At 50.4% G+C, this 25,560-nt stretch overlaps 14 protein-coding genes across 14 annotated transcripts; 8 read left to right on the top strand and 6 right to left on the bottom strand.

Annotated features, from left to right (window-relative positions):
• Positions 1 to 31: 31 nt before the first annotated feature.
• MIND_00950800 (N-acetyltransferase MAK3) lies at positions 32 to 826 on the bottom strand (the record flags this gene model as incomplete). Its single annotated transcript, XM_037366124.1, has 4 exons — positions 687 to 826; positions 622 to 640; positions 439 to 574; positions 32 to 345 (listed from the first exon to the last, which is right to left on the bottom strand). Exons 1-4 carry the CDS (start codon positions 803 to 805, stop codon positions 32 to 34), a joined length of 588 nt encoding a protein of 195 aa, XP_037217536.1. The 5' UTR covers positions 806 to 826.
• A 1,116-nt stretch (positions 827 to 1,942) lies between these two features.
• On the bottom strand, positions 1,943 to 2,679 carry MIND_00950700 (4HBT domain-containing protein; the record flags this gene model as incomplete). Its single annotated transcript, XM_037366123.1, has 5 exons — positions 1,943 to 2,023; positions 2,077 to 2,146; positions 2,192 to 2,278; positions 2,323 to 2,513; positions 2,560 to 2,679. The coding sequence occupies 5 exons, from the start codon at positions 2,677 to 2,679 to the stop codon at positions 1,943 to 1,945; spliced, it is 549 nt and encodes a 182-aa protein (XP_037217535.1).
• On the top strand, positions 2,425 to 4,643 carry MIND_00950600 (uncharacterized protein; the record flags this gene model as incomplete). The annotated part of the gene is made up of 10 exons (XM_037366122.1): positions 2,425 to 2,938; positions 2,989 to 3,016; positions 3,063 to 3,413; positions 3,464 to 3,603; positions 3,648 to 3,755; positions 3,806 to 3,998; positions 4,047 to 4,095; positions 4,142 to 4,303; positions 4,360 to 4,498; positions 4,552 to 4,643. 10 exons carry the CDS (start codon positions 2,425 to 2,427, stop codon positions 4,641 to 4,643), a joined length of 1,776 nt encoding a protein of 591 aa, XP_037217534.1.
• A 477-nt stretch (positions 4,644 to 5,120) lies between these two features.
• MIND_00950500 (uncharacterized protein) lies at positions 5,121 to 6,625 on the top strand (the record flags this gene model as incomplete). Its single annotated transcript, XM_037366121.1, has 4 exons — positions 5,121 to 5,649; positions 5,700 to 6,164; positions 6,219 to 6,362; positions 6,420 to 6,625. The coding sequence occupies exons 1-4, from the start codon at positions 5,127 to 5,129 to the stop codon at positions 6,623 to 6,625; spliced, it is 1,338 nt and encodes a 445-aa protein (XP_037217533.1). The 5' UTR covers positions 5,121 to 5,126.
• Positions 6,626 to 6,851: 226 nt separating this feature from the next.
• MIND_00950400 (DJ-1 protein-PfpI domain-containing protein) lies at positions 6,852 to 7,942 on the top strand (the record flags this gene model as incomplete). The annotated part of the gene is made up of 2 exons (XM_037366120.1): positions 6,852 to 6,870; positions 6,921 to 7,942. The coding sequence occupies 2 exons, from the start codon at positions 6,852 to 6,854 to the stop codon at positions 7,940 to 7,942; spliced, it is 1,041 nt and encodes a 346-aa protein (XP_037217532.1).
• A 1,158-nt stretch (positions 7,943 to 9,100) lies between these two features.
• On the bottom strand, positions 9,101 to 11,884 carry MIND_00950300 (uncharacterized protein; the record flags this gene model as incomplete). The annotated part of the gene is made up of 12 exons (XM_037366119.1): positions 9,101 to 9,126; positions 9,183 to 9,354; positions 9,404 to 9,845; positions 9,899 to 9,982; positions 10,037 to 10,237; positions 10,285 to 10,476; positions 10,527 to 10,598; positions 10,648 to 11,542; positions 11,591 to 11,646; positions 11,698 to 11,722; positions 11,771 to 11,813; positions 11,858 to 11,884. 12 exons carry the CDS (start codon positions 11,882 to 11,884, stop codon positions 9,101 to 9,103), a joined length of 2,235 nt encoding a protein of 744 aa, XP_037217531.1.
• Positions 11,885 to 12,132: 248 nt separating this feature from the next.
• MIND_00950200 (BTP domain-containing protein) lies at positions 12,133 to 13,512 on the top strand (the record flags this gene model as incomplete). The annotated part of the gene is made up of 1 exon (XM_037366118.1): positions 12,133 to 13,512. The coding sequence occupies one exon, from the start codon at positions 12,133 to 12,135 to the stop codon at positions 13,510 to 13,512; it is 1,380 nt and encodes a 459-aa protein (XP_037217530.1).
• Positions 13,513 to 13,549: 37 nt separating this feature from the next.
• On the bottom strand, positions 13,550 to 14,423 carry MIND_00950100 (Tyrosine serine protein; the record flags this gene model as incomplete). Its single annotated transcript, XM_037366117.1, has 2 exons — positions 14,098 to 14,423; positions 13,550 to 14,045 (listed from the first exon to the last, which is right to left on the bottom strand). Exons 1-2 carry the CDS (start codon positions 14,415 to 14,417, stop codon positions 13,550 to 13,552), a joined length of 816 nt encoding a protein of 271 aa, XP_037217529.1. The 5' UTR covers positions 14,418 to 14,423.
• A 46-nt stretch (positions 14,424 to 14,469) lies between these two features.
• Positions 14,470 to 15,072, top strand: MIND_00950000 (uncharacterized protein; the record flags this gene model as incomplete). The annotated part of the gene is made up of 6 exons (XM_037366116.1): positions 14,470 to 14,505; positions 14,553 to 14,676; positions 14,723 to 14,768; positions 14,818 to 14,946; positions 14,998 to 15,023; positions 15,068 to 15,072. The coding sequence occupies exons 1-6, from the start codon at positions 14,488 to 14,490 to the stop codon at positions 15,070 to 15,072; spliced, it is 348 nt and encodes a 115-aa protein (XP_037217528.1). The 5' UTR covers positions 14,470 to 14,487.
• Positions 15,073 to 17,564: 2,492 nt separating this feature from the next.
• On the top strand, positions 17,565 to 19,615 carry MIND_00949900 (uncharacterized protein; the record flags this gene model as incomplete). Its single annotated transcript, XM_037366115.1, has 3 exons — positions 17,565 to 17,797; positions 18,545 to 19,301; positions 19,358 to 19,615. The coding sequence occupies 3 exons, from the start codon at positions 17,565 to 17,567 to the stop codon at positions 19,613 to 19,615; spliced, it is 1,248 nt and encodes a 415-aa protein (XP_037217527.1).
• A 54-nt stretch (positions 19,616 to 19,669) lies between these two features.
• MIND_00949800 (rRNA adenine N(6)-methyltransferase) lies at positions 19,670 to 20,902 on the bottom strand (the record flags this gene model as incomplete). Its single annotated transcript, XM_037366114.1, has 6 exons — positions 20,715 to 20,902; positions 20,568 to 20,668; positions 20,463 to 20,523; positions 20,163 to 20,413; positions 19,874 to 20,112; positions 19,670 to 19,819 (listed from the first exon to the last, which is right to left on the bottom strand). The coding sequence occupies exons 1-6, from the start codon at positions 20,888 to 20,890 to the stop codon at positions 19,670 to 19,672; spliced, it is 978 nt and encodes a 325-aa protein (XP_037217526.1). The 5' UTR covers positions 20,891 to 20,902.
• Positions 20,903 to 20,952: 50 nt separating this feature from the next.
• On the top strand, positions 20,953 to 21,675 carry MIND_00949700 (uncharacterized protein; the record flags this gene model as incomplete). Its single annotated transcript, XM_037366113.1, has 3 exons — positions 20,953 to 20,980; positions 21,027 to 21,144; positions 21,195 to 21,675. Exons 1-3 carry the CDS (start codon positions 20,971 to 20,973, stop codon positions 21,673 to 21,675), a joined length of 609 nt encoding a protein of 202 aa, XP_037217525.1. The 5' UTR covers positions 20,953 to 20,970.
• A 322-nt stretch (positions 21,676 to 21,997) lies between these two features.
• On the top strand, positions 21,998 to 23,373 carry MIND_00949600 (Protein kinase domain-containing protein; the record flags this gene model as incomplete). Its single annotated transcript, XM_037366112.1, has 3 exons — positions 21,998 to 22,012; positions 22,063 to 22,338; positions 22,396 to 23,373. The coding sequence occupies exons 1-3, from the start codon at positions 22,004 to 22,006 to the stop codon at positions 23,371 to 23,373; spliced, it is 1,263 nt and encodes a 420-aa protein (XP_037217524.1). The 5' UTR covers positions 21,998 to 22,003.
• A 90-nt stretch (positions 23,374 to 23,463) lies between these two features.
• On the bottom strand, positions 23,464 to 24,771 carry MIND_00949500 (Aldolase; the record flags this gene model as incomplete). The annotated part of the gene is made up of 7 exons (XM_037366111.1): positions 24,551 to 24,771; positions 24,366 to 24,494; positions 24,183 to 24,318; positions 23,964 to 24,133; positions 23,832 to 23,912; positions 23,676 to 23,787; positions 23,464 to 23,622 (listed from the first exon to the last, which is right to left on the bottom strand). Exons 1-7 carry the CDS (start codon positions 24,631 to 24,633, stop codon positions 23,464 to 23,466), a joined length of 870 nt encoding a protein of 289 aa, XP_037217523.1. The 5' UTR covers positions 24,634 to 24,771.
• Between the last annotated feature and the right edge of the window lie 789 nt (positions 24,772 to 25,560).

Raw genomic sequence — 25,560 nt, 5'->3', positions numbered from 1 at the left:
CAGAGAAACAAAATACACAAGCTACACGGCTTCAACGAGTGGAAACTTCTTCATCCGAATCATACGGTAACTGGGAGACCCTTATGGCCCGATACCCACGCCGAACTTCCAAAGACGACCCACTTGATGATGAGTCTGAATCGCGTTCCGTTGGCGGCACGGTCAGAACTAGTCGAAACGCGTCTTTGCCGTTGAGGTAAAATCGGTAAAGCCGCTTTTCCCGAATGAAGCCAAGCGATTCATAGAGCGACAGCGCGGCGCTGTTGTCGTACTCCGTCTCGAGGACAATTTCCTCAACTCCGTCTTCTTTCATGGCATCGAGAGAATTCTTGACAAGGGCACTAGCTATAATAAAGGGAAAGAAAAGCGCACCAAATGGTGTTATCTGTAAGAACGACGCGTTGTGAGGTAGACGAAGGGGAAGGAATGGGTGCTAACCTATTCCACGCTTCCGCCAATCCTTACTTACACTCAACATTGCAATATACCCACGATTCGACTTGTCCCGATGCATGCTCTGCTTGCACACGATCACCCCAATTGGGTCAGAATTCGCAGCGTCGCTTGGATAAGCCTACGCGCTGTCATCAGAATACGACAAAGTCGGCAACAAACGCATACTAAGAAGGAAAGATGTGGCCTCGGAAGATTCAGCTGAGGAAAGTGCTTGTTGCGGAATAACACACCATTGATGAAGGAAGTAACGGAAGGTATAGATCACGTATGGTTCGCTGAGTTCAGACTGAACGAGGTGCATAATATAAGGGAGATCTTGCTCTCCGCTGTACGTCCTGAAGAACACCATATGAAAGCCGCAAGAGAGAGAGAGATTGGGTGTCACTCTGTGACCCATACCACGCTCATTGAGCGTGGTGCCAAACCCCAGTTTTGATGTCGGCCGGGGCATGTTCGGCCGAAAGTAAGGAAGTCCGACCTTGACCGCAAAGACAGGAATGTTGCAGGAATGGAATGAGGTCCGAGGAATGATTCTGCCAACAGCACTACTCCGAAAATTCTGAATTATAAAAAATCGGAAAACAGATGGATCCCGAATGGTAATTAGAGTACATCTCCGTGTTGACCGTGTCGCCGTGGCGCACACAAAACCTCAGACTCCATTTCGCATTTCCTTAATGGTACATATCAGCCCCTCGATTCCTGCACAATTGCGCGATGCTCTGAACGACTTCACAACCCTCTATGACGGTCGTGCTCCCATCCCGATTGGCCCTGGATTCTGCGACGCGATATTCACGCGTCTGGTGGTCAGCGAGGCTTTAGTAACTAGAAACGGGCAGACTGGACGTGTTTCGGGGCGACTCACCGTTGACGTAGAAGTGACTGCTAGTAAGCAGAGCACTCTAACCGGTTCCTTGAAGTTATCGAAACCTAGATATGCTCAATGGGATCGGAACCATTCATGGAGGGTGCATTGCGTATCTCGTCGATGTGTAAGAGCCGGTCATTCGATCCGTTCCTTATTCACCGATTCGTTGAGGGGGTCGACATTGTGCTTTATGGCTGCCTATAATGGACCCCATGTTTCCCAATCACTTAACATTACCTATCATTCACCAGCCATCGAGTAGGTAAAGCGCAAGTGCAGCTTCCCAAGTTGATGGCCGACAGACGAGACAAACTCAGTATTATTAGCACGACCATGACGCTAGGAAACCGGGTTTTGTCTGCCCAAACAGAGGTGATATTGTCGGAAATAATCCATTCCCATAGTTGAAGTGTTTAGATTTGGAATATGGCAAAACGTTGCCTAGTTGCCTCCGCCGTTCATGTAAAGATGCGCCCGTCGAGGACCAAACTGTGATGGGCGTTTAGCAACTCTATCAATGGCCTTCGACTCACGATGTATACTTCTCTACGTTTAATTATTTAGACACCTTAGTGATATAGACCTTGAGGCAGAAAAAAATTGGAAGACCAGATGTCAGAGTTTTGACGAGGGAGATGGCTGCATCTTAATGTGCACGCCCGAGGCGACTAGTCTATGTTTGGTGGCGTTCCAGATCTGATATAATGGACTATCAGCAAGGAATATCACAGAGAGAGAGAGAGAATGACCTCCACCCTTGCAGACATGATGCGACTGCCCACAGTGATCGTCGTGTTCACTATCCGAAGCTTTTCCCCACTGAGGGAATTGAGCTTTGCTTCATAGCAATTGCGGGACACGCACAGATTCGCGGGGGAGTGGTAAACGATATTCAGCGACTGCGAGACCGTGAGGCCGGGGTCAATAAGCATCAGGCTCAGACTCGAGCAGCTACCCGCAAATGTTAGCAGATATAAGTTCAAGATACAACTCACAGGTCAATTAGGAAAGCGGAGCAGCCGCCATGCACAGAGCCAGCACCGTTAAGCAATTCAGCATGATAAAGCAAATGCCATGAACTTCGCCAACCGTTTAGCATGTCCTCAGCTACTTCGAGCTCCACTACGATCTTGCCTTCGGTCTTGTTAGGTTCCTCCAATTTTTGGTCGATTGAGGCATGTGTGACCTTTGTCTTGCTCAAGACTTTCAACACGTCGCAGCGGAACTCGAACCTTCATTCGAGAGACAATCTCGTCGCCAAAAGCGGGGGTGTCCGACGAGGTGCCAAGGAGTTTCTTCAAGTCAGAGAACATCTCTTTGAGGCTGTCATCCGCATTTCCAGCAATAGTCATTGTCGCAATAGAAGGTCGAGGTTGGGGTTGGAGGTAAGAAATCTACCTGGTACCGGGTATGAAATTACCGACCGGCCAAACAGGATCAAATCATCTTGCTCCTCTGTCGTCATGTCGCTGACAATGTTGTGGTCCCGCCGACCCAGACCGCTCAACTCCAAGCTGTCGAGGATTGTGAGGTGGAATCATGTCAGCGTGCCTTCTGTCGCAAAAGAAACGCGTGAAGTGACTTCTATGGATAACCTCCTCACGGCAGTTAGTAAGCAAAAAGCTCAACTTTCCAACCACGCAGATTGACTGCATGAAAAGGACTGAGAGCTGACCCTGCTTTTAACACGTATGTTTTTCGCGTCGAATGACTCCTCGTTTAACTAGAGGTGAAGGGTGATTCCTATGCGCGTTCCTGAAATATGGGCAAACACGATCCTCCACCAACACCAACTTGCACCAAAGTCCACTGCGTCACAACTCACCGTCAACTCCGACCCAAAATCACGAACCGAACGCAGCATGCACGACTCTTATTGCGAACTTGTACTGCCCTTCGGATCGTCGCCCAAACTCCTTGAGCAGTACACTAATGTCCATGGAGGCATCCGCACTGGAATGCTTATGGAGCATCTGGACTCGCTAGCAGGCTCCATATCATACAAGCACATGTTGGGTCCCGGCGTCGAGAGCCTAGGCAGTATTGAGGAGCGGGGATTCTATATCGTCACTGCCTCAGTGGACAGGTTCCTCTCGTCTCAAGATTCTTCGTTTCTCGTTCACGACATATTAACAGACTTGACATGCTCTCTCCGCTCAATCCATCCTGCGACCTGCGCTTAAGTGGCCAGGTAATCTACACTGGCAAGTCCTCGATGGAAGTTGCGGTTAAGATGGAAGCCATAGGCAACGGGCCTGATGAGACAGTCCTGTTAGGTTGGTAAATGCAACTCCCCTCAAGCTCCGCATTCATGATTTAGGTCGCTTTTCGATGGTCTGTCGAGATGCAATGACCCATCTAGCTCGGGATGTCCATCCACTCATTATTTCGACGCCAGCAGAACAATCGCTACACTCGATGGGAGCAGGTCTATAACTTCCGCTTGATAATTTGATGTTCGCTCATATCTTGGCCTAGAGTTAAAAAACCGCCGTCAAACACAAGCCCTTCGAGCCCTCAGCCGTGTTCCTCCGAGTTCGGCTGAGGCAGCGGCCCTTCACACGTACTATCTCCAACACGGAGAGGATTCTAAAGACGCACCGGGAGATCGTGTTTGGATGGGTGAAACCAAGCTGGAAAAATGCATGCTTATGTTCCCTCAAGAGCGAAAGTTCGTGCATAGCGTTTGTAAAAATCAGAATTTAACGGTGCCTACCAGTATCCACCAGAAGATCTTCGGAGGCTACCTTATGCGGTTGGCTTACGAGGTTTGCTTTGATTCTACCGTGATTCTCGTCTCAAGGTCTCGATTAGCTCGGTTTCTCCAGCTCAAGTCTCTTCATGCGCGGGGGCCACATCCGTTTTCTCTCTCTCGATGGAATACGCTTTCGTCAACCAGTGCCGATAGGTTCTATTCTTCGCTTAACATCACATGTGCTACATTCCACGCACTCCGCCGAATTCCCTTTGATCGTGGTAGGCAGACCTTTCGTTCTCCCCGTTCATAAGCAGCCAACTGATCTGTGGTACAGCATATTGGGGTCATAGCGAATGTAGTAGACGTGGATACGGGGGAAGAACGCACCACAAATGAGTTCCGGTTTACTTGGTGTCGCGATGACCCAGCGGACAAGGTCCCGAAACGTAAGATCGTTCCCAGGACGTATAAAGGTCTGGATTTCCTCTCTTGCGATGTGTCCATCCTTAATACTTCGTTTTTACAGAGGCGATGTTATGGCTTGAAGGAAAGCGCGCATTGGAGCTCGCAGACGAGATTCGCGGCTTACGGACGAAAGACGCTGCTTCGGGAGTTTAATGAGGACATTGGCTATGGTCGAGCGGTTATAGATTGCTTCGCGAGGCAGTTTGCCTCCTAGTCTCAAGCAACAGAACGACAGTTACGACACTGAAGCTCATCCATTCGCTAGGCAACCCAAATCTCAAGTGTCGATGGGCTTGCGGTGGTAGAAGGCGAAACTAGCCAGATATGTGGTACGCGTCGGTACCATTGACCAGGTCTAAGGGTCTGAGGTACCCCGAATGGGAACGTTGATTTGGAAACCGTTTCATAGACGGAAGATGGTTCCATGATTCAAGCTCCAAACTGCTCTGAAATACTTACTTGCCTGAAAGAAAGTTGAAGAAGTCGAAGGCCAGATAGAGTTCAATACTGATAGACATTTTATGTTGAGCCCCAAGCATGCGTGGAAAGTACTTAGGTGTCGGCATCTCAGCGTGTTCGCCGGTTACCGTGACGAGGGTGACAGACTGGAGGCAATTTATAGCCTTCAGCACCAACATGGCGGCGTTGCTCTCTCCAGGCTTTTATACGACCCAGTTTGATGACAGCAACGAGAGCGACATGTCCTCTCGCAGTCAGAACGGCCTGGAAGATGTGCCTGAAGACAGCCCTATACCCACTCCCTCGCTGCGAACCCCAACCTCCTCAACCATCCAAACTTCACGAAGAGCAGCAAGCATTCGTACTCTTGGAAAAGGTTCCTCAGACGGCAGCCGATCTTCCCCAGACAGCGCGTCAATTCGGCGTTCAACGGCAACTTCCTCTCCAACCCTCACCGCGCCGCCAAAGGATCGAACGCGAACTCTTCATCGAGTGAAAAGCAGCCCCAAACTGCCTCACGATGCTGATGCTGAGCCTGCGCCAAGTACGGCCTTGTATTGGTCCAAAGCACCTGTCTTTGGGACAACACCAGTTCGCATTATGCGTTCGCATACGGTCACGCTGATAGACTCGACCGCATGGCTATTTGGTGGATGCGACGATAAGGATTGCGGACGGGACGTATTTTGCTTCGATTCAGGTGTGTTGATCAAGCTACAAGCCAAATTTGTGCTCCATAACTTGTCCAAGAAACGATGCAGTGGTCACGACCCGATACGAATGGCGATATGCCTCCGCCTTCTCGTGCCCATACCGCTACGGCTGTCGATAGGAGAATAGTGGTCTACGGCGGTGGCCAAGGATCGACTTACTACGACTCGATTTATGTGTTCGACACTACTCTCCGCCGTTGGTCGAAACCCACCATATCAGGCCCCAAACCACCGCCTCGACGCGCTCATACTGCCGTCTATTACAAAGGCAAGATCTACATGTTTGGTGGCGGAAATGGAATGACAGCGCTGAACGATGTGTGGACCCTCGATGTAACATCAATCAGCACCGGCAAATTGCGTTGGGAAGAGCTGCAGACCATTGGCCGGAAACCCAGCCATCGCGGGTATCATACTGCCAATCTGGTCACAAACATCATGTTTATCATTGGGGGAAGCGACGGGAAGGACTGTTTTAACGACATGTGGTATCTAAACCTTGGTGGGCCTCTGCTCTGTTTCCTTTCCGTTTCAGTTTCCACTCATACGTTCCAAGATACGAATCGCTGGGCCAAACTTCCTGTAGAACGACCCCATCGGCGGCTTTCGCACACTTCCACTCTGGTTGGATCCTATCTTTTCATAATCGGAGGTCATGACGGAACCAATTATTGCAAAGACGTGCTACTTTTCAACCTAAGTGTGTCCTATCTCTCTCACTGGATTGCACAGCCTAACCATCCCATTTTTCTATCAGTTACTCTTGCTTTCGAACCCCGTGAAATATACGGGAAACCCCCCAGTCCTCGAGGATACCACGTAACGCTTCTCGCAGATAGTAGGCTTTTCCTGTTTGGTGGTTTCAACGGGATGGCTCCGCTCGACGAAGTGCTCAACCTTGATCTAGCCGCTGCTGCATACCTACCGCAAGTTACTCACTTTGAACTGCACCTTCCAGAGTAGTTGCCTTCGTTTGTTTGTATTTTATGAGATATCCAATGCGCGTCGTGGACACTGTGCATGTGACCGTTTATTTTTCGTTTGACTGCCATCCACTCGGTTTGACTCAACCCAACTTGACCGTGTGCCGAAGTCCACTGTCCCCGTCTGCCACATAAAATGCCGCGCCACAATTCACTCCCTTCCCTGGACGTCCATATCCAGGGGTCACCCCTTCCTCGAAACATTCATGGACTTTCCCTTCGATTGTAAGTTTATGCGACTCTCTGTCCTTCTATTGCTGATTCGACCACTCCAGTTGATGACGACCTCATCCCCCCACCGTCTCCAAAATTGGTCAAGGAACCATGCTACTACGTATTTTCCCACAAACTGCTTTACGACCAAATCATCCTTGCACAAGCCGATAAACGAAAGCCGCTCTCCCTCGTCGACCTTCCTGAGGATGTACTCATCGACATCTTCATCCGCGCCGCTGAAACGCTGCCGCGGACCGCGCGGTCACTGGCCCTTACTTGCAAGTACATGGCGAATGTCACGCGCAGAACCCGGCTCGAGAGCTGTCTTATCAGGACTTGGAGTGAGCTGCTGTCGTTCGAGAGGCTCGTTAGCGAAGAGCCGGATGAACGGAATGTCGCAAGCATGGTCAAGAATATCTGGCTGGTGACCAACGCTGGCCAGTCATCCGAGAACGACGCTGTACCACGCATTATCCGAGCCTGTCCCAATCTCGTCAGCATCACCGCCAGATTTATGACAATTCTTCGCGCTGCAGCGACTCTGGGGGAGGACTTTTCGCGCAGAGAGGGCATCAGGCTGACAATGACTGACAATCATTCGCCGCCCAGTCACAACGCACCCAACGGTTTCTGGACAAGCTTAGTCGAGGCGGACAGCACAATGACCCTCTTACACAACATCACCCACCTCTACCTGTCGCAGTACCTCCACTCCTTTGGCAGGGACCTGGCCAAAACCGTCCCAAATCTCCCTCGACTTACACATGTTGCTCTGACCGCACGGTCCCGCGACTATCAAGCAGAGGTCCGCAACTTCGTAGAGTTGGTCTTACCGCTCAAACCACAGTTGGTTGCCGCTGTCCTCGTTATTGTAAACCCGGATCCTGCCTGTCTACCGCCCCTCGTAGAACTGCTGCAAGCTGGGGCTACACATGGACTCGATCGGCCAGGCCAAATGCAGGTATTTCTGCGCAAGGACGAGTATAATGTTAAAGAGGCCAAGTTCTGGCGTAAATGCGTGTCAGAGGGATCTGATGTTTGGTCCCTCGCCCACATGCAGTGTCAAAATACCCCAGCGTAATCTATTAGTAATATCGTTGTTGTGCGTCTAGGAATCCATTTTCAGGGGTCACTCCTTGCTCGAAGCATCCATGACCGACTTTCCTTTCGATTGTGAGTTGATCCAAGTCCTTTCTCCTTCTATCAACGACACCATTCTAGTTGACGACGACCTTTTTTCCCCGCCGCCTCCGAAAGTGGTAAAGGAGCCATGCTACTACACATTTTCGCATAAACTGCTGTACGATCAAATCCTTCGCGCACAATCTGACAAATGGAGGCCGCTTTCCTTTGTTGACCTTCCTGAAGACGTGCTCATGGAAATATTCATCTACGCTGCCAAAGCGCTGCCACAAACCGCGCGAACGTTGGCCCTTACTTGCAAGCACTTGGCAAAAGTTACTCGCAAAATCCGGCTGGAGTGCTGTGTTGTCCGGACCGGTGCCCAGCTGTTGTCATTGCAGCGGCTCGTCGGCGCGGAGCCAGACGAACGAAGCGTGGCCGGCGGCGCAGTCCGGCATGTGTGGCTGCTGACTAACGCAAGCTTGGCAGCGGAGAACGATGCTGTGCCACGGATCATCCGCGCCTGCCCCAATCTCGTCGGCATCACGGCCCGCTTCCTGACCATCCTCCACACGGCCGCTACTTTGGGCCGGGACTTCCCGCATAGAGAGGGTATTAGACTGATGATGACATCCATGAGCTACTGTGAGCCCAAAGGTTTCTGGACAAGTTTACTCGAAGCGGACAGCACGCGAACTCTCCTGCACAATCTCACGCACCTCCACCTAGCGTACTACTTCCCTGCCTTCGTTAGTGATTTGGCCGCAGCCAAACCAGACCTGCCTCGACTCACACATGTTGCGCTAAATTCTCAGGCAAACGATTACCACGCTGAGGTCCGCGATTTCGTGACATTTGTCTTGCCGCTCAAGGCTCAGCTCATCGCTGCAATTCTTATATTCTCGGAAGACCCCCTAATGCCCCCGCGGGCAGAGCTGCTGAAAATCGGCGCCGCCTATGGTTTCGACCGGCCTGGCCAGATGCAAATCTGCCTGCGCAAGGACAGGGAGGTCAAGTTTTGGCGCAAGTGTGTGTCGCAGGGCACCGATGTGTGGTCACTCGCCAAAATGCAGTCTACTCGAGTGTAATATACAGGTGTTTGCTAGTTAGTACTGCCTTAGCGCCAGGGACAAGCACGATCGTCTGAGTGTTGTCAATAATCATCGCAGGGCCCTCTACTACGTCGCCAACATCCAAACGGTCGAGTTGGTAAACCGGTGTCTCGTCCACCCGGCCAACGCGGTCGAAGTACACGCTGTACCGTTTTGTCTCCGCTTTCGCTTCAACATCCACTGCTTTGGTGCTCAATTGTGCAACTTCAGAGTAGACAGAAGGACCGAGAGTGTCAAAGGTTTTGCCAATTCCACGGACCTGTGAGTAGTCATTATTCAAGTTGGAAAGAAGGGCCTGGAAAACAGACCTTGACATCATCCACAATGATGGTTTTGCCCTCCAATAGGAAGCCAAATTCACTCTTATATACTCTCTTGAATGCCGCCTCGAAATCCTCATCTCCGTCTCCGTCTTGTGATACAGGCAGTACCATCAAAGCCGTGTCAGTGCCTTCGAAGCGCATATTCAGCATCCGCTCGGCCCTAATCCGTAACGGCTCGAAGCCCTGCTTCTGAAGCTCCCGTTCTACGTCGCCAGTAAGCTTGTCAAGACGTTTGATGAGTGAAGCACGAGTAGATGGCGAGTAAAAAGCCGAGGATGGCTCTTGAAGTTCATAGGCGCGATCAGCGAGCGCCAGTCCATATGCCGACAAGATCGAGCTGTAGCGATGAATCAATATTGTTTTGATTCCTAGAAGACTTGCAATCTCGCAAGCGTGTTGGCCACCGGCACCACCAAAACTGGCAAGTCTAAAGCGAGTACAGATAAATATTTGGTAATAGACAGGGAAAATGACACGCACACGTGATGTCCTGTCGCGTACCCTTTGGCTTCAGTGAGTGCTCGAATAGGTCGGCACATTGTCTCGTTCGCGACCTTGATGAATCTACGAGGTTGAACCAATCAATAAGAGGAGTAGGCAGAAGGAAAGGAAACAAACCCGTAAACGATTTCATCAAGGCTGAGATTCCCGTTTTCATTGCTTTCGTTGATCTCTTTTGCAAGAGTTTCGAAGGCGGTTCGTGAGGCATCAATGTCAAGCGGCTCACGCTCTGACTTGCCAAAAATCTTAGGGAAAAAGTCTGGGAGCAGTCGACCCAGAAGAAGGTTAGCATCAGTCACCGCCAGAGGCCCTCCTTTGCTGCAAACAGCATAAATGTTGGTGCAAGAAAGGCGAAGTCGACCAACCGATAGCAAGCCGGCCCGGGCTCTGCGCCGGCACTATGCGGCCCAGCAAGGAATAAACCATTGCGGAAGGTGAGACAGGAGCCACCGCCTGCAGCGACAGTGTTGATATCGAGTTGCGGAGATTGAATGGTGACGCCAGCGGTCGTGGTTTCGTAGACAACCTCATAACGACCGGAAAATCTCGAGACATCACTAAAACGGAACCATAGGCTTTGAAATGAGATGATGAGACAATAGCATACGTTGAGGTTCCTCCAACATCCAAACCAATAATTGGCTTTCTTTCCTTGTCATCCCAGCTTGTGAGTGCATAACTAGTGGACGATCAATATAGAGGTAAAGTGATGAAAATAAACCACTCACCCAACTACTCCGCCAGCTGGGCCACTAAGGATGCTCTTCAAACCGGAAAAGTTGTCCAGATCCAGAAGACCGCCATCACTGCCCATAAATTCCACTCTTGGACTCTTTATTTTTCCATCTTTCAGCTTCTCGTCAAATCCACCAAAGAAGCCGTCCAGGTAGTCTTTCAGGATGGGCGTCAGGTAAGCATCCGCGGTGCTCGACACGCCACGCGGGACCATCTTGATCATTGGCAGAAGCTGCGCGGACTCAGACACGTGAGTGAATCCGACCTTGCGAGCGAGCGCGCCGACGAGCTGCTCGTGCTGAGGGAAGGTATATGAATGGGCAAACACGATAGCGAGGGAGCGATATCCTTCGTCGTAAAGGGCTTGAAGTTGACCGGTAATGACGTCCGGGTCTGGTCGAGAAAGAATTCGGACTGCCTCACCAGACAACCCACGAACAATTTCTCCAGGGCCTTCTGCATCACCAGTCCCGTCCCAGCCTTTCCCGCGATAGCCTCTGGACACCTTTCCATCGTCGTCAAACTGGACGGCGTTTTCTTCTGCCTTCGGGTCTGACGTGTAGCCCACGAGAGTGACACGCTCATCAACCTCGATAACGACCGAATATAATGGATTGGGTCGCCGAATATTGAGGTCAAAGATCTTGGGACGAGACTGGTTGCCAATTAGTAGTAAGTCTTTGAACCCGCGTGTTATCAACAGTGCGTGTTTATGACCCTTGCGCTCGAGCAAAGCATTCGTAGCAACGGTCGTAGACAGGCGAATGTAGTCAATTTTTGCTGTCTCCAAGACGGTTCCTCGCGGTATTTCTGTGCCAGTGACGATTTCTAGGATTCGCCGAATGCCTTCTGTAGGCGCGTCTTTGTAGTTAGCAGGGTCCTGCGATACTGAAATAAAAACGTTCAGATAATCATAATGAGAGAGACAAATCTCACGTAGTTTTACGACGATGTCTTTCCGCTCGCCTTCATTCTCTGGGTCTGGATACGAGCTGCATTTCCGACTAAGTAATCAAGACGAGGAACTTGAGATCACGACTCACGCATGGAGATCGCAAAACGTCCCACCTAGCCTTGGTCAACCAGTCAGAACACTCGTAAAATCGCGCAACTGACCTCTGTCAGCACAAATTCGAATTGATCGGTCTGGCACAGAACGCTGCATCTTTTCTGAGGACTGACTCCCAAATGGCGCTTGCGCACTTTTATAGTTGAGGGCTCGGGAGACATGCGGAACAGATTTTTGGCTGGGACCGGAATATGAGTGGAAGTTCAGTGAGTAGACAAGTCGGGGCCCGGAATCGATTATATGTTGAGCCGAAGCGTGCAATCTGCGGTTTGTAGCTATAGCTTCAGCAGACGTTGAGAGCAAGTGGCATTAGTCACATCGTGACATCATCCTGTTCTCCTCCTCCTCTATCCGTTCTACCCTTTCTCAACTCCCATTCGCACGAGAACGATTTTCCTACCTCGACAACATGGAGAATGCGGCCAACAAACTTCTGGAGACGGCCAGCCATCGCACAATGCACGCTGTTGGCTTTTCGCGTGCTTCAGCTCAAGCCTCTGCAGTTCTCACCGACCTATTGGCGCGTTATGTGTCTTTAGCAGCACTGACTTGCGCAAAATATGCCCAACACGCCGGTCGGACGACCGTGTCTTTCACGGATGCACTCGAGGCCTTGGATGAGATGGGTTTCAGTCTGGAGGACTTGATTGGGTACATGAGGGAGGGGAAGGAGCTGTCACGATACGCTCTTTACTCGGGAAGGAGGGTTGAGGAGCTACATGAGCTGAGGGCTCATTTGGGGCGGAGAGTAAGGGAGGACTCATTCCCACTCAAATTCCAAGAGTATGATGGGCAGGAGGAAGACGAGGGAATGGAAGTAGATATGGAGGAAATGGACAGCGACGATGAACCGCCTTGGAAAAGGCAGCGGACAATGGACTGGGAGGGCCACATTCCTGACTTCCTACCGCCATTCCCGGCTACCGAAGTCCCTGACTCGCCCCGCGCGGAATCTCCACCTCCAATGCACCCGATGGGTACAACTGGCGCGCTTGGCTTACAAATGACGGCGCTGTCTACTTCTGCTGCCGATTACCTTGAACAGGTTCCCTATGACGAGTCTACACTGGCCGATGTCCCCGCTTGGCATTTGCCTGGAACGGCTCCTGCTGCTCCCCCAAAGCTTCCAGCTGCGCCGACACAGACGACCGAATTCGCGCTCTACAAAGCTTTCCACCATATCCTCAAAAACCCACAACGAACACCTGGTCAAGCAACACCAATGCGTCACCGCGTCGTTGTGGCTTTACTCACTTACACTCAACTTATTCCAAGATGGGACCTGCCAGACTCTATGTATGCTTCATCGAGCCATGCCCCACCTCGCGCTTGGCCTATAGTGCCTACATTCGCGATCCCCACTTCCGACTCGGTTGCCCCGCGAAGATTCCCAGCTTCATCACGAATAGTCGCTGCTCCAGACCGACTTGTTCCTGTTGTTGGCGCTCAAGGCTCTCGCTTGCCTGATCTGGCGCGGCGTGTTTTACCACCACAAATATATTCCCGTGTCACGCGACTTGTTCATCCACCCGTTCTCAGTCGAGGTCCTCGAATGTTGACATACGGCTATCCAGCCCCTGCGCCTTGGAACTCTTTCGAGGACAAGAGTTCAATAAACGACAAAGACCGTGAACCGCCACGATTGCCAGATGCACAACTATATATGACCTGGGAGTATGACGCGAAGGACTTTAGGGCACCATTGCGTCGACCCCGAGGGTCAACAACCGCCAACAGCAGTAGCGCCCAGCCGCAGAATTCCAAACGATCTAGTCGTGTTATCGTCTAGCCTTGCTTTCTTGTTGTCGCATTGTTATCGTTATTAATCATACAAGCAAAATTTTCCTCAGAGTTCGTCGCTTCTCCTCGTGGAAGCCAAGTAAATCCAAGTACCGGTCAACCCCGCCATATTCTGTCTCTAGGCAGTCCCACACAGCTTGTACCACCTCTTCTGGAGCGCGTGTGTAAGCTTCGTCCATCCCGATCTCTTCGACTTCCCCAATCAGAGATTTGCGAACTGGCGCAAGTCCCAGTTCCGACATTGAGTATTCAGCCTTGATGTGTTGCAAAGGCACACTGAGCACAAACAGGACAAGCATGATCACTAGCCCAGACCTGTCTTTGCCTTGGGTGCAATGGACAAGGACTGGGCAAGTGTGCATTGGCAATATAAAAACGTTTAACGCCGCAAGTATTTCAGCCTGGCAAAATCTCAATGAGTCCCTGCTCAAACCAATCAACCCCTTGCGTTTGAGCACGTTCTGTCCCAAAATCCGAATAGCCGAGATGCGGAAGCGGAGCAACATGAGCAAAACAAATTGACTAGCTCGCGGTTAGATATGAGGACAAGAAGTAGTAGCTCGTTATAACAGACATTATTTGCCACCATCTGAGCTGGCGCAACAGATTAATCTCGAATTCGTGACTGACAAAGTTGATAAACACGGTCTTCCATGGACGCAAAGCGAGCTTATCGGTGCCCTGCCTGATATGCTCGCTCTTGGTGCGGAGATCAACCACAGTCTGGAGATTGTATTGCTCTACCAGTTTGCGGCGGTCACCTTCGGTTGCCCCATCCAATCGGCCAGAGCGGTAGATCATCTTTTCTTGAAGAATTGGGGCGGTATTGAGAGCGTTTATCGCTGCACCGACGTCTCGAAAGTTGTACACGCCCTCAAACGAGGCGTCTGCCATCGACGTTTGGAGAGAAACGCGAGCTCGTGACCGTGATGCGATCAAAGACTCACAGTTGTCTCCAACCATCATGGCCCCAAAAACAAAAGTACAATCACAACTCCGACGCGTTCTTCGCTGAAATCGCGGCTCCAGCATGCAGAAACTGACGTGACCGACGACTGGGTGCGGATTACTAGTGAAGACGGGTACACATTCCTTGTTCGTCGCCCCGTTGCGAATGCGAGTGGAACAATGAGCGACAGTCTTGATACCGAGGGTCAGCTTTGCAAACTAGTCAGCGCTGCATGACTGACGGTATGAAGGTAACTACGCCGAGGCGCTCGCGCGACACGTCCCTATCCAGCAACGGTTTGTCCCATTCCCTCAGTGGTTGGCCGTTGAGCCTTTGACCTATCAGAGCCGCGATCGTGGACAAGCTGCTTGACTACATGCTCTTCAAGGCGCACTACAAGGACCCGGCGGCAAGTGAAGATGTACCCGTTCATGAGTTACTCGAACGGATTACCCCGGAAATTGTCCTAGAACTGTGGGCGCCATCCAATAATAGTGCGAAACTACTGACTAATGGTGGGTGCAGACTTTTAGGCGCAGATTATCAAAACAGTACGTGTTTATGGGTTTCGTAGTATTGAGCTAACAGCGGACAGTGTAACATGTATGAACCCAAAAGTCACTCCTCTCTTCAGATTCCAAACTTTGCTGACTGCTGGGCATCTTCACCATTTCTGGGTTCCTCACTCCTCAACGGGTAGATCCTCTGGCCGGATTCGCGCCGGAGGTGCTGGTGAAGAGGGTAGTTTGAGAAAGACTCCGCGGGCCATTTGTAACTGTGCGAGGTATAGCCTGGCCTGAGGGCTGCATGCTTCCGCTCGTTTTGGGCAGAGTGGCACCCGCATGCTGATGGTAGGTCGCTCCGGTAGGAGATGTGGACTTGGCGATAGTGTGATCCATGGTTTTTCCTTTTTTTTTCGACGATTGCGAAACGGATATGGGTTGGTGAAGAAGAAATGTGGACACGGAATGCTCTTATATGTCGCTCAGTCCACTCGTTGCGACAAAGCGCAAGCCCTTTGTTCAAGTTCTTTGTTGATCTTATCAATTGTTGCGCTTTACGCTTACGACTAGAGGGGTGGTCTAGATCTCTCAATCGCCCGTCGACTCGAATAGAAATGACGATTTTGTGTTAAAGTCCGCCATGCGCGGAGAAAAGACAGAGCGGCGCTCACTGGTGAGTTCACTGGAGCTTAGCCGCGGCGAATTGGTTCAAGAATGAACTCTCGCACTAAACCGAGTAGTGTACTGTTACAACATACATTCAAAGCGCTTGCTACTGTGTTTGTTGGAGCAACGCGGAGTCCTTCCTGTCACGATTACTACGTCGGGATGCTGTCCTCGGTCTGAAATCCTCCAATGGCAACTACAGATGCCAAGTTACATCTTTACATATTCCTAGTGCCAGTGAAGCCAAGGGTTATCCATTATTACTTCTGGGGTGGAGTGTCCTCCGGTTGCAATAGAACCTTTGTTCGAGGTGTTATTGCCATCTCGCGCTCCCGTGATCGGGGACTGATGTGTCTGGGCGTTCTGACCGATTGGATAATTCATGGTTACAAGTCCGACAGACCCACATATCTTCAAGCGAAGAGTCGTTAGAATCAAATTGTTGTAGGTTCCCGGAGCTTGTTTGATTTGTTTGCCAATGCAACGTACATGATGGCGCTCGTTGGAGCATCGGGAGACGCTTGTTGCCCCAGATGTTGAGTAAACCACGGGTTTTTTGTGGAGCACGAAATGAACGGCACCGCTGAGCATTGAAACCACAGTGGAGTGGGGCAGCCACGGCGTCTACAATCTTTGTCAGAGGAGGACCAGCAAGGTATAAAAGCAGAGGTACTTCTACCAGGTTGATCCAACCACCCAATCTCCAACCTAAACAAACAAACAAACACCCACTCTTCTTCATACACACAATGCAGTTTTCTAAGCTGTTCCTCGCGGTCGTCGCGGCTCTCGTTTCCTCCACTACTGCCTGCAAATGCGTTACTGGCGGCAGCAACGTCGTTGGGGCGACACAAACTTGCTGCGCCGACCTCAATGGCGACTTCGTTGGGGGCGACGACTGCCGTGCGGGCTCTATCTCAGAGCACCTCAGCAATGTATGCTTTGAATTTTCTATTTGCATCGATGCGCTTACTGATGAGAAACTAACAGTTCCGGTCTTGCTGCCAAAGCCACGGGGCGGCAACGTCCGACTGCGACTTCCCCTAAGTCGAAGAAGCAAAGGGACATCCTCGAGCACCTGCACAATACGACATAGTTGGATTCTAGTCCATGATGGTACCAGCAGTTTAAGGTCTTGAGCGATGTAGAATATGAATTTAAGTGCCGAATGTAACATGACTTGTCTTTATTTCAACACCGTGAAAACTTCAGTTTTGACGATAAAGGAAGCTTGCAGCAGTTGCGAGTACCAGAAGTGGGCTATGTGCAGCGTTGCTGTGTGCTTGCAGGACCCTTGCTAGCCGTTAAACAACGCGTCAAGATGTTGCTAATGCGAAAGATGGGAATTAGTTTGACATTCGTTGGTATACCCGATTTAAACGTTGGAAGACACAGATGATCTTGGATTTTGTTGATGGCTTTCTCATATGGTGGCCTTGGCTTGACGGATGGTAGACAGGTGATAGGGCACTTGCGGTTAGGTACAAGGTTCGGTCGTTCTCCGATGGAGGCATTATTACCGTAATGCTACCACGAGTCTCACGCTCCCGTGATTGGACGGGAGTAGCGCGTCCATGGGCGTTTTTGACGACTGGATAACTCATTGTTACAAGCTTCTGGACCATGGTGGCGAGATATACAGAAAACGTCAAGCGAAGAGTCGTTGGAGCCAAGTTTTTGGAAACTCTAAGCTCGTTCTGGGGTTTAAAACACCATTGTTGAGCCTAGATGTTGGGTAAACCATAGGTTTTGTGGAGCGCTGAATGAACGGCGCCGTTGAGCATGGAGTACAGTGGAGTGTGGGCGGCCGTGGCACCAGGACAGGACTGTAATCTTCGTCAGAGAAACGTCGACGGTGGTGTATAAAAACGAGGGCACTCCTTCGAGGTAGCCCATCCACTGAACACTCACCCACTCTTCTTCATGCAGTTCTCCCGTTTTTTCCTTGTGGTCGTCGCGGCCCTCATCTCCTCCACTACCGCCTGCAAATGCGTTACCAACGGTAACAACCAAGTCGGGGCCACCCACACTTGCTGCGACCAGCTGAATGGCGACTTCGTCGGCGGCGTTGATTGTCGCGCCGGCTCTATCTCGGAGCACCTCAGTAACGTATGGCTCCCTACATGCATCGATGCGCTTTTAGTGACGTTTAATGGGTAGTTCCGTTCCTGCTGCAAGAAGCACGGGGCAGCGACATCTGACTGCGACTTCCCTTGAGTCGAGGAAACAAAGAGACATCATCGATCACCTGCACAATCGACGTAGTTGGATTCTAGTTCATAGTGGTACCAGCAGTTCAAGGTTTCGAGCGGTGTATGCAGTTGAATATGAATGTAATTGTCGAACGTAAAATTGTTTTTATTTCACAGTCTTGAATCTTGAGTAACTTGCTCCATTTTGGTCTTGATGGGACGGTTTGCGAACTCGGGAGAAAGAAAGCCTGTGCTACTCGCAATTTTAGTGGGACTACATGAATTCTGACTCCTGAGTGATAGTGCTGCAAGTCTTCACCGTCTATCCAGTCGTTTTCGGCGGAGATGTTGCTGAGACCGCTATTTGTCGCCCTTTGACGGATATTTGTCCATATTCAAGATCAAGGACTTCGGAAAGGCCATTCATGCTTTGGTCTGGTGCCACTAGACAACCTTTGTTGTTCATCGCTTGGTTGACACTATAAGAGGCGGGCTCGTCATTGAGCTGCCGCAAATTAGAGTCGCTCAGCTGCAGAACTTGGACAACATGCGTGTTGGTGGCCGAAGAGGCGCATCACTGGTGATTGGTGCCCAGGTCATGATTTGGCTGATGAAGCTGTCTCTCGATTGAGTAAGTTGTTCCCACGCCCAATGGCTGCTCTTGACCAGGACGATCTAGACGATCTCGACGGCAAGTTGAACGCTATTTAGCCTACTTGCTTCTGCCAACTTGAACTCATTCCGCGTCTCTGTCTGGACAGATGTTCTTGAGCAATTCTCGCGCCAACCCGAGCCACAATCCGCCACTTCAGAAGTCGGACCCACATCACCGGTTACTTCGCCCCCGCCCCCTCCGCCAACTGCGACCGCAAGCACCTTTTCTGGTGGACGGCCACGCACAAATACGAGGGTAGATGCGCCTCCGGTGCCGATGCCGGGTAATGGACCTGGCTTTGCAGGGTTGGCGGGTGTGACTGAAGAAGATGGAGACGCGCTAGCCGCCGATTTCGCAGCGGAACTGGCAAAGGGGATGGAAAGTCTCATGAGGGAAATTTCGGGGCCTACAGAAGGATCGTCCTCAGAAGGCGGACCACTGCCAAACGAAGAAGAGCTCAAGGCTGCCTGGGAGGCCATGCTCATTGAGAGCATGAATGGGCTGACTGAAGGTGCGAACGGCGGGCCTGCCGCCTCGAGCAATGGCGCCGACTCCGCGGCAAACGATTTCCAGGCCAAGATCAAGCAGGCCATGGGCAAACTCAAGGAGGGCGAAGATGCGTTGAAGGACGCTGACGGGTCGTCATCGACGGCATCAGACCCCCTTGCTGCCTTGCTCGCTTCACTAGGAGGTGATGGGGATGGTGATTTACCTACCAACGAGACAGAGCTTGCTGGGCTACTCGAGAACATGATGGGAGAGCTCATGTCAAAAGAGATTCTCTACGATCCGCTGAAAGAGCTGGCTGAAAAGGTTTGCTTGCGCTCTCTCGTTTAAGGGAAAAAATCGCTGATCCATATCCTTAATAGTTCCCGCCTTACCTCCAATCCCCACCTGCACCAATTCCTGCTGATGATCGGAAACGTTACGAGGACCAGCTCGATCGCGTCAAAAGTATCCTCGCATTGTTCGACAGCCCTACCTACTCTGACGAGGACCCCAAATCACGCGAAAGCGTTGTAGCCCTCATGGCTGAAATGCAGTCGTTTGGTTCACCTCCCGCCGAACTAATGGGTCCTGTCCCTCCTGGATTCGACATGCTTGGTCAGGATTGTGTGGTCTGCTGACGGAGGAAGGCAGTTTATTTATCGCATTTTTCACTTTTCATTTGTGTACGATACCTAGGCAAAATGAACTCCGATCTCGTGGAATGCTGCTAGCAGCTTCAACAAGTCATCAATGTCCATCTTGGCCGCACGACTTTCACTGTAGCCAGTTTGCGAAAGGACTTCTTCAACCCTCGCCTTCATCGTAATGTTGTCTTCTATCATCTACGCATCATTTCAGCCTAGCCCCCCACAAAAAACACACATCGAAGCTCATACCTTGCCACTCTCTGCGCACCACGTCCTCCAATTCTTCTCCAACATGTCAAATACGCCCTTGGCCGCGAAATTTCCGTGTACGGTCTTATTCCTGCGACTGAACAAGATACGAGTGAGACCATCGAACTCGTCGAATTTTATTGGTGGTGGTGGGTCTAGTGGCACAATGCGCACGACTGATGATTCGACGTTCGGTGGCGGTCGAAAGTTGTTTTTCGAGACGTTCATGATATGATCCACTAAAATCTTTCATCAACTTGTGTAGAGAGAGAGATACGGGACAAAGCACCCTTGGCATAGAGTTGAACGTTAGCGCTTAACCTAGACCACAGCTCTGTCCCAGGGCGCGCAACTAAACGCAGTGCAAATTCGCGCTGGAACATCAATATGCACACCCTCGGCAGCGGCCGATGGGACAACAGACGAAAGACAAGCGGGGAAGATATTTGGTAGGGCGTGTTGGAAATACAGACATCGAAGAATGGGAGGTCGGCCTTGACGAAATCGCCAATAGTAATAGAGAGTTTATTGGCTTCGGGTCTGGAGTCGAGTAAATCTCAGTGAGAGCGGGCAGGAGTAAAGCACGTACTTTCCCTGGACACGTTTTGTTAGTTCAGCAGCCATCCGGGGATCGAATTCGACAGCCGTGACTAGGAGGTTTGAAGCAGACCGAAATAAGACTTGGAGGACTCACCATGCTTCGCTTTCTCTAATATTCGAACAGTCAAGTTTCCCGTTCCAGGACCAACCTCCAGTACATGATCGGTCGCTCTTAAATCGGCTTTGTCGACGATCCTAAGTAGTTCAAAGGCGGCTATAGCCATATAGGAGCTACACGAACCCTTGTGCAACAAGTGGATTTTTGAGAATATGCTGTCCAAACTGTTCCGTCTTGAAGATCGGGTTGCGGGCACCAGCAGAAGAATCCGCTTTTGAAGAAGATGCGGTTTTCGTAGAAGATGCTTTTGCTGACGGTTGGTGGGCACGAGTAAACTTGTCCGAAGTCGCTCGCGGCATCGTAGTTTTCGAGAGAAAGAAAAGTTAGAAGTGTGGCTGTGCCGCGGTGTCAATCAATACAAGGACTTGTCCAGCTACTCATGCCTACCTGTGTGTCGCACCGACCATCTGCTAAGACAATCTCAAATACACTTAGTTGCAGAGCTCAAAGACAAGGCCGCTAAGGCGAAGAACACAACAGTGACAAAGTTCAATGATACCAAAGATAGACATTCGAGTGTGCCTCTGAAGGATACGAACTGGAATCCGTACGAGTTGAGTGGGACATTATACGACTCCGATTAGCTGTTCAACGGGGATCTAGCAAGAACCCGCCGCCCCCACCCCCACCCCGTGCAAATGCCAATACTCGACCAAAACCGGCGCTACCGCCCCCTCCCCAACGAGCCAATTCTGCTCAAACTTCCCGACCAAGCGCTAGTCCCAGTCCAGTACCATCAAATAGTAGCGGTGGGGGCCCACCGCCCATAATACGCTCAACTAGACCGTCGATCGCCTCTTCATCCTCCTCATCATCATACGTGCCGCCTGCATCGCCGCCTCCAGCCGCAGCTGTACGATCAATCGCCGCTCAATTTCAACAACAGGAACCCCAACGACCCACTCCCCCGCCTCCAAATCGACGGTCAATCGGCGCACCTCCTGTGATTCGAAGAGTATCTCAACAGGATACTAATGATATCAACTGGGCAAATTTGACGGAGGAAGACAAACAGGTCTTCTTTGGGTGGCTGGATGAATTTTTCTCCGCGCAACTGGGGAGGCCGATAGGCACTGCTGCCTGAGCATGGACGCGGTCACATGTTTCACAGAAATCAGCGAGCGTTCAATTTGGAACCGTGTATGACCGCTTGCATGTGTTTCATCGCAATAAGTATATGACGAGAGCGGCGAACCTAAGGCTGCACTAGTCACGGTGAATTCGTAGTGAAATTCAAGTTCCCTGTTATCATTGTTCGTCTACAGTAATAGCATCTTCGTCCACCGCTGCATGAATTTGTGTAGCCTGTGCAATGTGTTTTCCAGTTGACCGTTGTTGGCTTGAGATGAGTAACTATCATCAGGCACCCACACAGAAAGTTCGTGACATGACTTTTTGACTCTTATTTTCTCATGTTCAATGTGTGTCCAACTCAAACTTCATTCTGGCACATCAACTAAATCCTATGCAGCAACATCCCGCCCAACAGCGTCCTCCCTCATCGTGGAGCGCCCTCCACACTGGACATTTACCCATCTCCGTTGAGACGCCCGGCTTTGCATACTGGAACGACCGAGACCACATGGAGTCAAGTGTAGTCCAAGTGCTGGTGGACGGGGACAGTGGGGTCATGGACAGCGGTGCAGCTATCGACATTATCTATGTTCGTAACCGGAATGTTCAAGACTGTCCTGAAAACCGCGCATTGGATACGAAGCGATGTGCAGACTGGGCCACCATTCAGGAGGTTCTTTGCTCTCTCTCTCTCTCTCTCTCACACACACATGTAGACTTATGTGCGTAGATTTTGGCTCGGGTTGATAAACTGTTGGGCTGGAGAACAAGAGTAATCATGAAAACACTCGAAGATGGCTCCATGAATCTTCAGGCCACCTCGCACAAACATCATTATGTCGGGAAGACGCTCTCCGACAGCGTCGTCATCGACCGCGTTCCACTTTCAGCCTTTCGGCTTGTGTCTAGACATAAGAATAGCTTCGTCATTCACCAAGTGGTCATGGCTTCAGACTGGGAAACCCACAAGGTTCTCAAACAGTCGGCCCAAATCGGAGACGGTATGCAAAACAATGACCTTGTCAAAGAGCTTGAATTCTTTGTCTCCCTACCGCACTGCGATCACTTGGTTCGACCCACACAGGCAGCTATAGACGAATCCGGCTGTCTGCGGGGCATGCTCATGGACTATCATCACGCAGGCAGCTTAATGGAGTACTACCTTGACCACCGTCCGACTGACGCGTGGTCTTTTGTCAGTCTCCCTCCATTTGCACCAGAGGCAACTCCCCCTCCATTAAACGACGCATTGTTGTTTCCACTGGAAGTTAAACTCGCGTGGGCTCGTGATATCATTGCTGCTATAGCCTGGTTACACGAGCGAGGCGTATTCTGGGGGGATCTGAATCTCAATAATGTTGTTCTCTGCAACGATGGACGTTGCCGCCTCATTGATTATTACCCGGATCCCTACGCCTGGACGCCAAAGTACTCTCCACCAGAGCTAGGCAACAGGATTCAGACAACCCCCGAACAACCCTTAACACCTGAGCGCGACGCCTTTCTTCTTGGAATGACACTTTGGGCGTTGTTCGAAGAAGTCATATTTTTCTCCCGGGAAGTTGAGTGGGTCCGACCGTGCCTGCCTTGGAGAGACAACACGCTACGGTGGTTTGTTGATGTGGTTGAGTCGACTCTTGCTGCTGATCCGGCCGAACGGGTAACAGTCAAGAACGTGCAAGATGTGCTGCTCCTTCACGTCGACTGAGATAAAGTTATGTTCGCTGATGGGTAGGACAAGATAGTCGACAAATTGAACGAGAGTTGTTTATTCGGGGCCGAGACATCATATAAACACCTATGCTTTCCCAGCCGAGCCAAATAATTGGATGAAGCGATCGCAGACTCCAGCAAAAATATCGGTAGCTTCTTCTACTGCATCAGGAAAGGGCTTAGTTTGTAGTCCAGCCGCGAGTGCCTTGGCATATGGGTCGCGACCCCAGCTATTCACGTTGATCTGAGAGTTCAAATGAGACTGACGTGCAAAAATAATGGAATCTTGACGCCGACCTTGCTTATACCGTTCTTGATACACTCAACAAAAAGTTCGTCAGGGAGCTCGTCAGTGCCATGCAGACATAGAGGGATGTGGTCGGCGAAGGTTACGTGCAGGTTTTTCAGGCTAGTAACGTCATTCGGATATAACTAGCTGGCACCAGAACTCACATATCCTGTCGGAAGTTCGGTGGGTTGATGTACGAGCCATGAAGGTTGCCAATGCTGGGGGCAAGAATGACCGCTCCAGTTCTGCATAATAGGAATGAGTAAGAATAGAAACGCTATTTCCAGAGCACGGACCCATCGATGAAGGTCGTTGCTTTAGCAGGATCAGTCAGCTTAGCATCAGAAATCATCCGCAAGCCAGCTTCCCCGCCTTCGAGACGCCCTAGTTCCACTTCTACAGCAATACCTAGCTTGGTTGCGCGGTCAACATAGGGCTTGGCAATTGAGATGTTTTCTTCGTCGGTCTGTGATATGCATGAAAAGGCTTGGTTCAGATCGGTCAGAGAAACATACATCAGCGTGGCTTGCATCCACCATGATACTGTCAAAAGCAATGCCTTCCTCAGCTAAAGAGAGAGCAAGCTCGATGTGTTCTGGATCTGTCGCATGGTCAAGATGGACAGCTATCGGGACCGAGGCACTGTGGGCGCTACAAAATATGAGGAGAAGCTTTCACTCATCCAAGAAGCCACATACGCGTTGAGACAGAAAGCTAGGAAAGGTCCTTTGCCGTAGGCAAGCGTGACGGGAAACAGTTGCAAGATTGCGGGGCTACGATTGCGTTCTGCGGCGCGAACAAGCCCAATCACACAATGGGCGTCGTAGCTGCGGTCAAAAAAAGATGAGTGAGGGAGCTCTTTGACAAGGTGAACGGAACGCACCACGTCTGGGCAAGAATACCGTACTTGCCTTTCTCGGCCGCACTCAGAATTTGAATAGTGCGATTGAGTGGAAAAGATTCCATCTGAGTTCTGGAGGGTGGGATAACGGTGGCGGCGGTCTCATGACGGGAAGGAAAGAGAAGCCACAATTGGGACGCAAGACACACCGGATTTGGTAAAATATCCCTTGAAGTAGAAACTGTTCTAGATTCTGGTAGAATCTAGAACCAAATCAACCTGTGTAGATTTGCCCAGAATATACTGTTTGGAAACTGAGATTGATTTTGGTCAAATATATACTAGTTTTAGCAAGTCTGAAGTGAAAACTATCTATGGCACTGAAACTATGCCTGAAATGGTTCATATCTGCGCGCATATATTTGGTCATGATATCATGCGCATCAAATGTGGCGAAACTGTCAGTGAAATAAAGGATTTCACTGACAGTTTCAGCATGGATGATACAAAGAAAATCAGCAGTGGAGAAATGCACATAGATTCTCTTTGTTTCTATTTGCATTTCTCCACTGCTGAAACTGTAGGTTTACAGTACAATGAAATCATTGTTGAAATCTTAAATTTATTCATGTCAGAAATTGTGATTAAAACTGTCAGTATATACATTGGAGAAATTGTAAGAGATATTGTATGTATATCAGTGACTTGAGGGTCAACCCTCAAGTTAACCCTCAAGTTAACCCTCAAGTCAACCCCAAGGGTCTGACCTCCGGGTAGACCCTACAAGTTCAGTCTCCAGCTACATATTCAAATACATAATTAGTGTCAATAGGATAACAACTTTGTAATGACTTTACACAAACTTTCTAATAAATGTTACCAGATTGTAGGAACCCTTAATACATGTACTATTCAGTTTAGACTTATGTTTCAAAGTCAATGGTTGAGTCAGAAAATGCAAATTACTGACCCAACCCTGAGTTTTCAAAATAGTGGTAGGGCCATATCTCAATGAGTTCTTATCCGTTCTCAACATGTTATATATGAGCAGG

The sequence above is a fragment of the Mycena indigotica genome, assembly GCF_014461135.1.
Source record: "Mycena indigotica strain 171206Taipei chromosome Unknown Mind.scaff0008, whole genome shotgun sequence".
Lineage (NCBI taxonomy): Eukaryota > Fungi > Basidiomycota > Agaricomycetes > Agaricales > Mycenaceae > Mycena > Mycena indigotica.
Note: the sequence above shows the minus strand (reverse complement) of the source record. Positions and strands in the feature narration are given on the sequence as shown.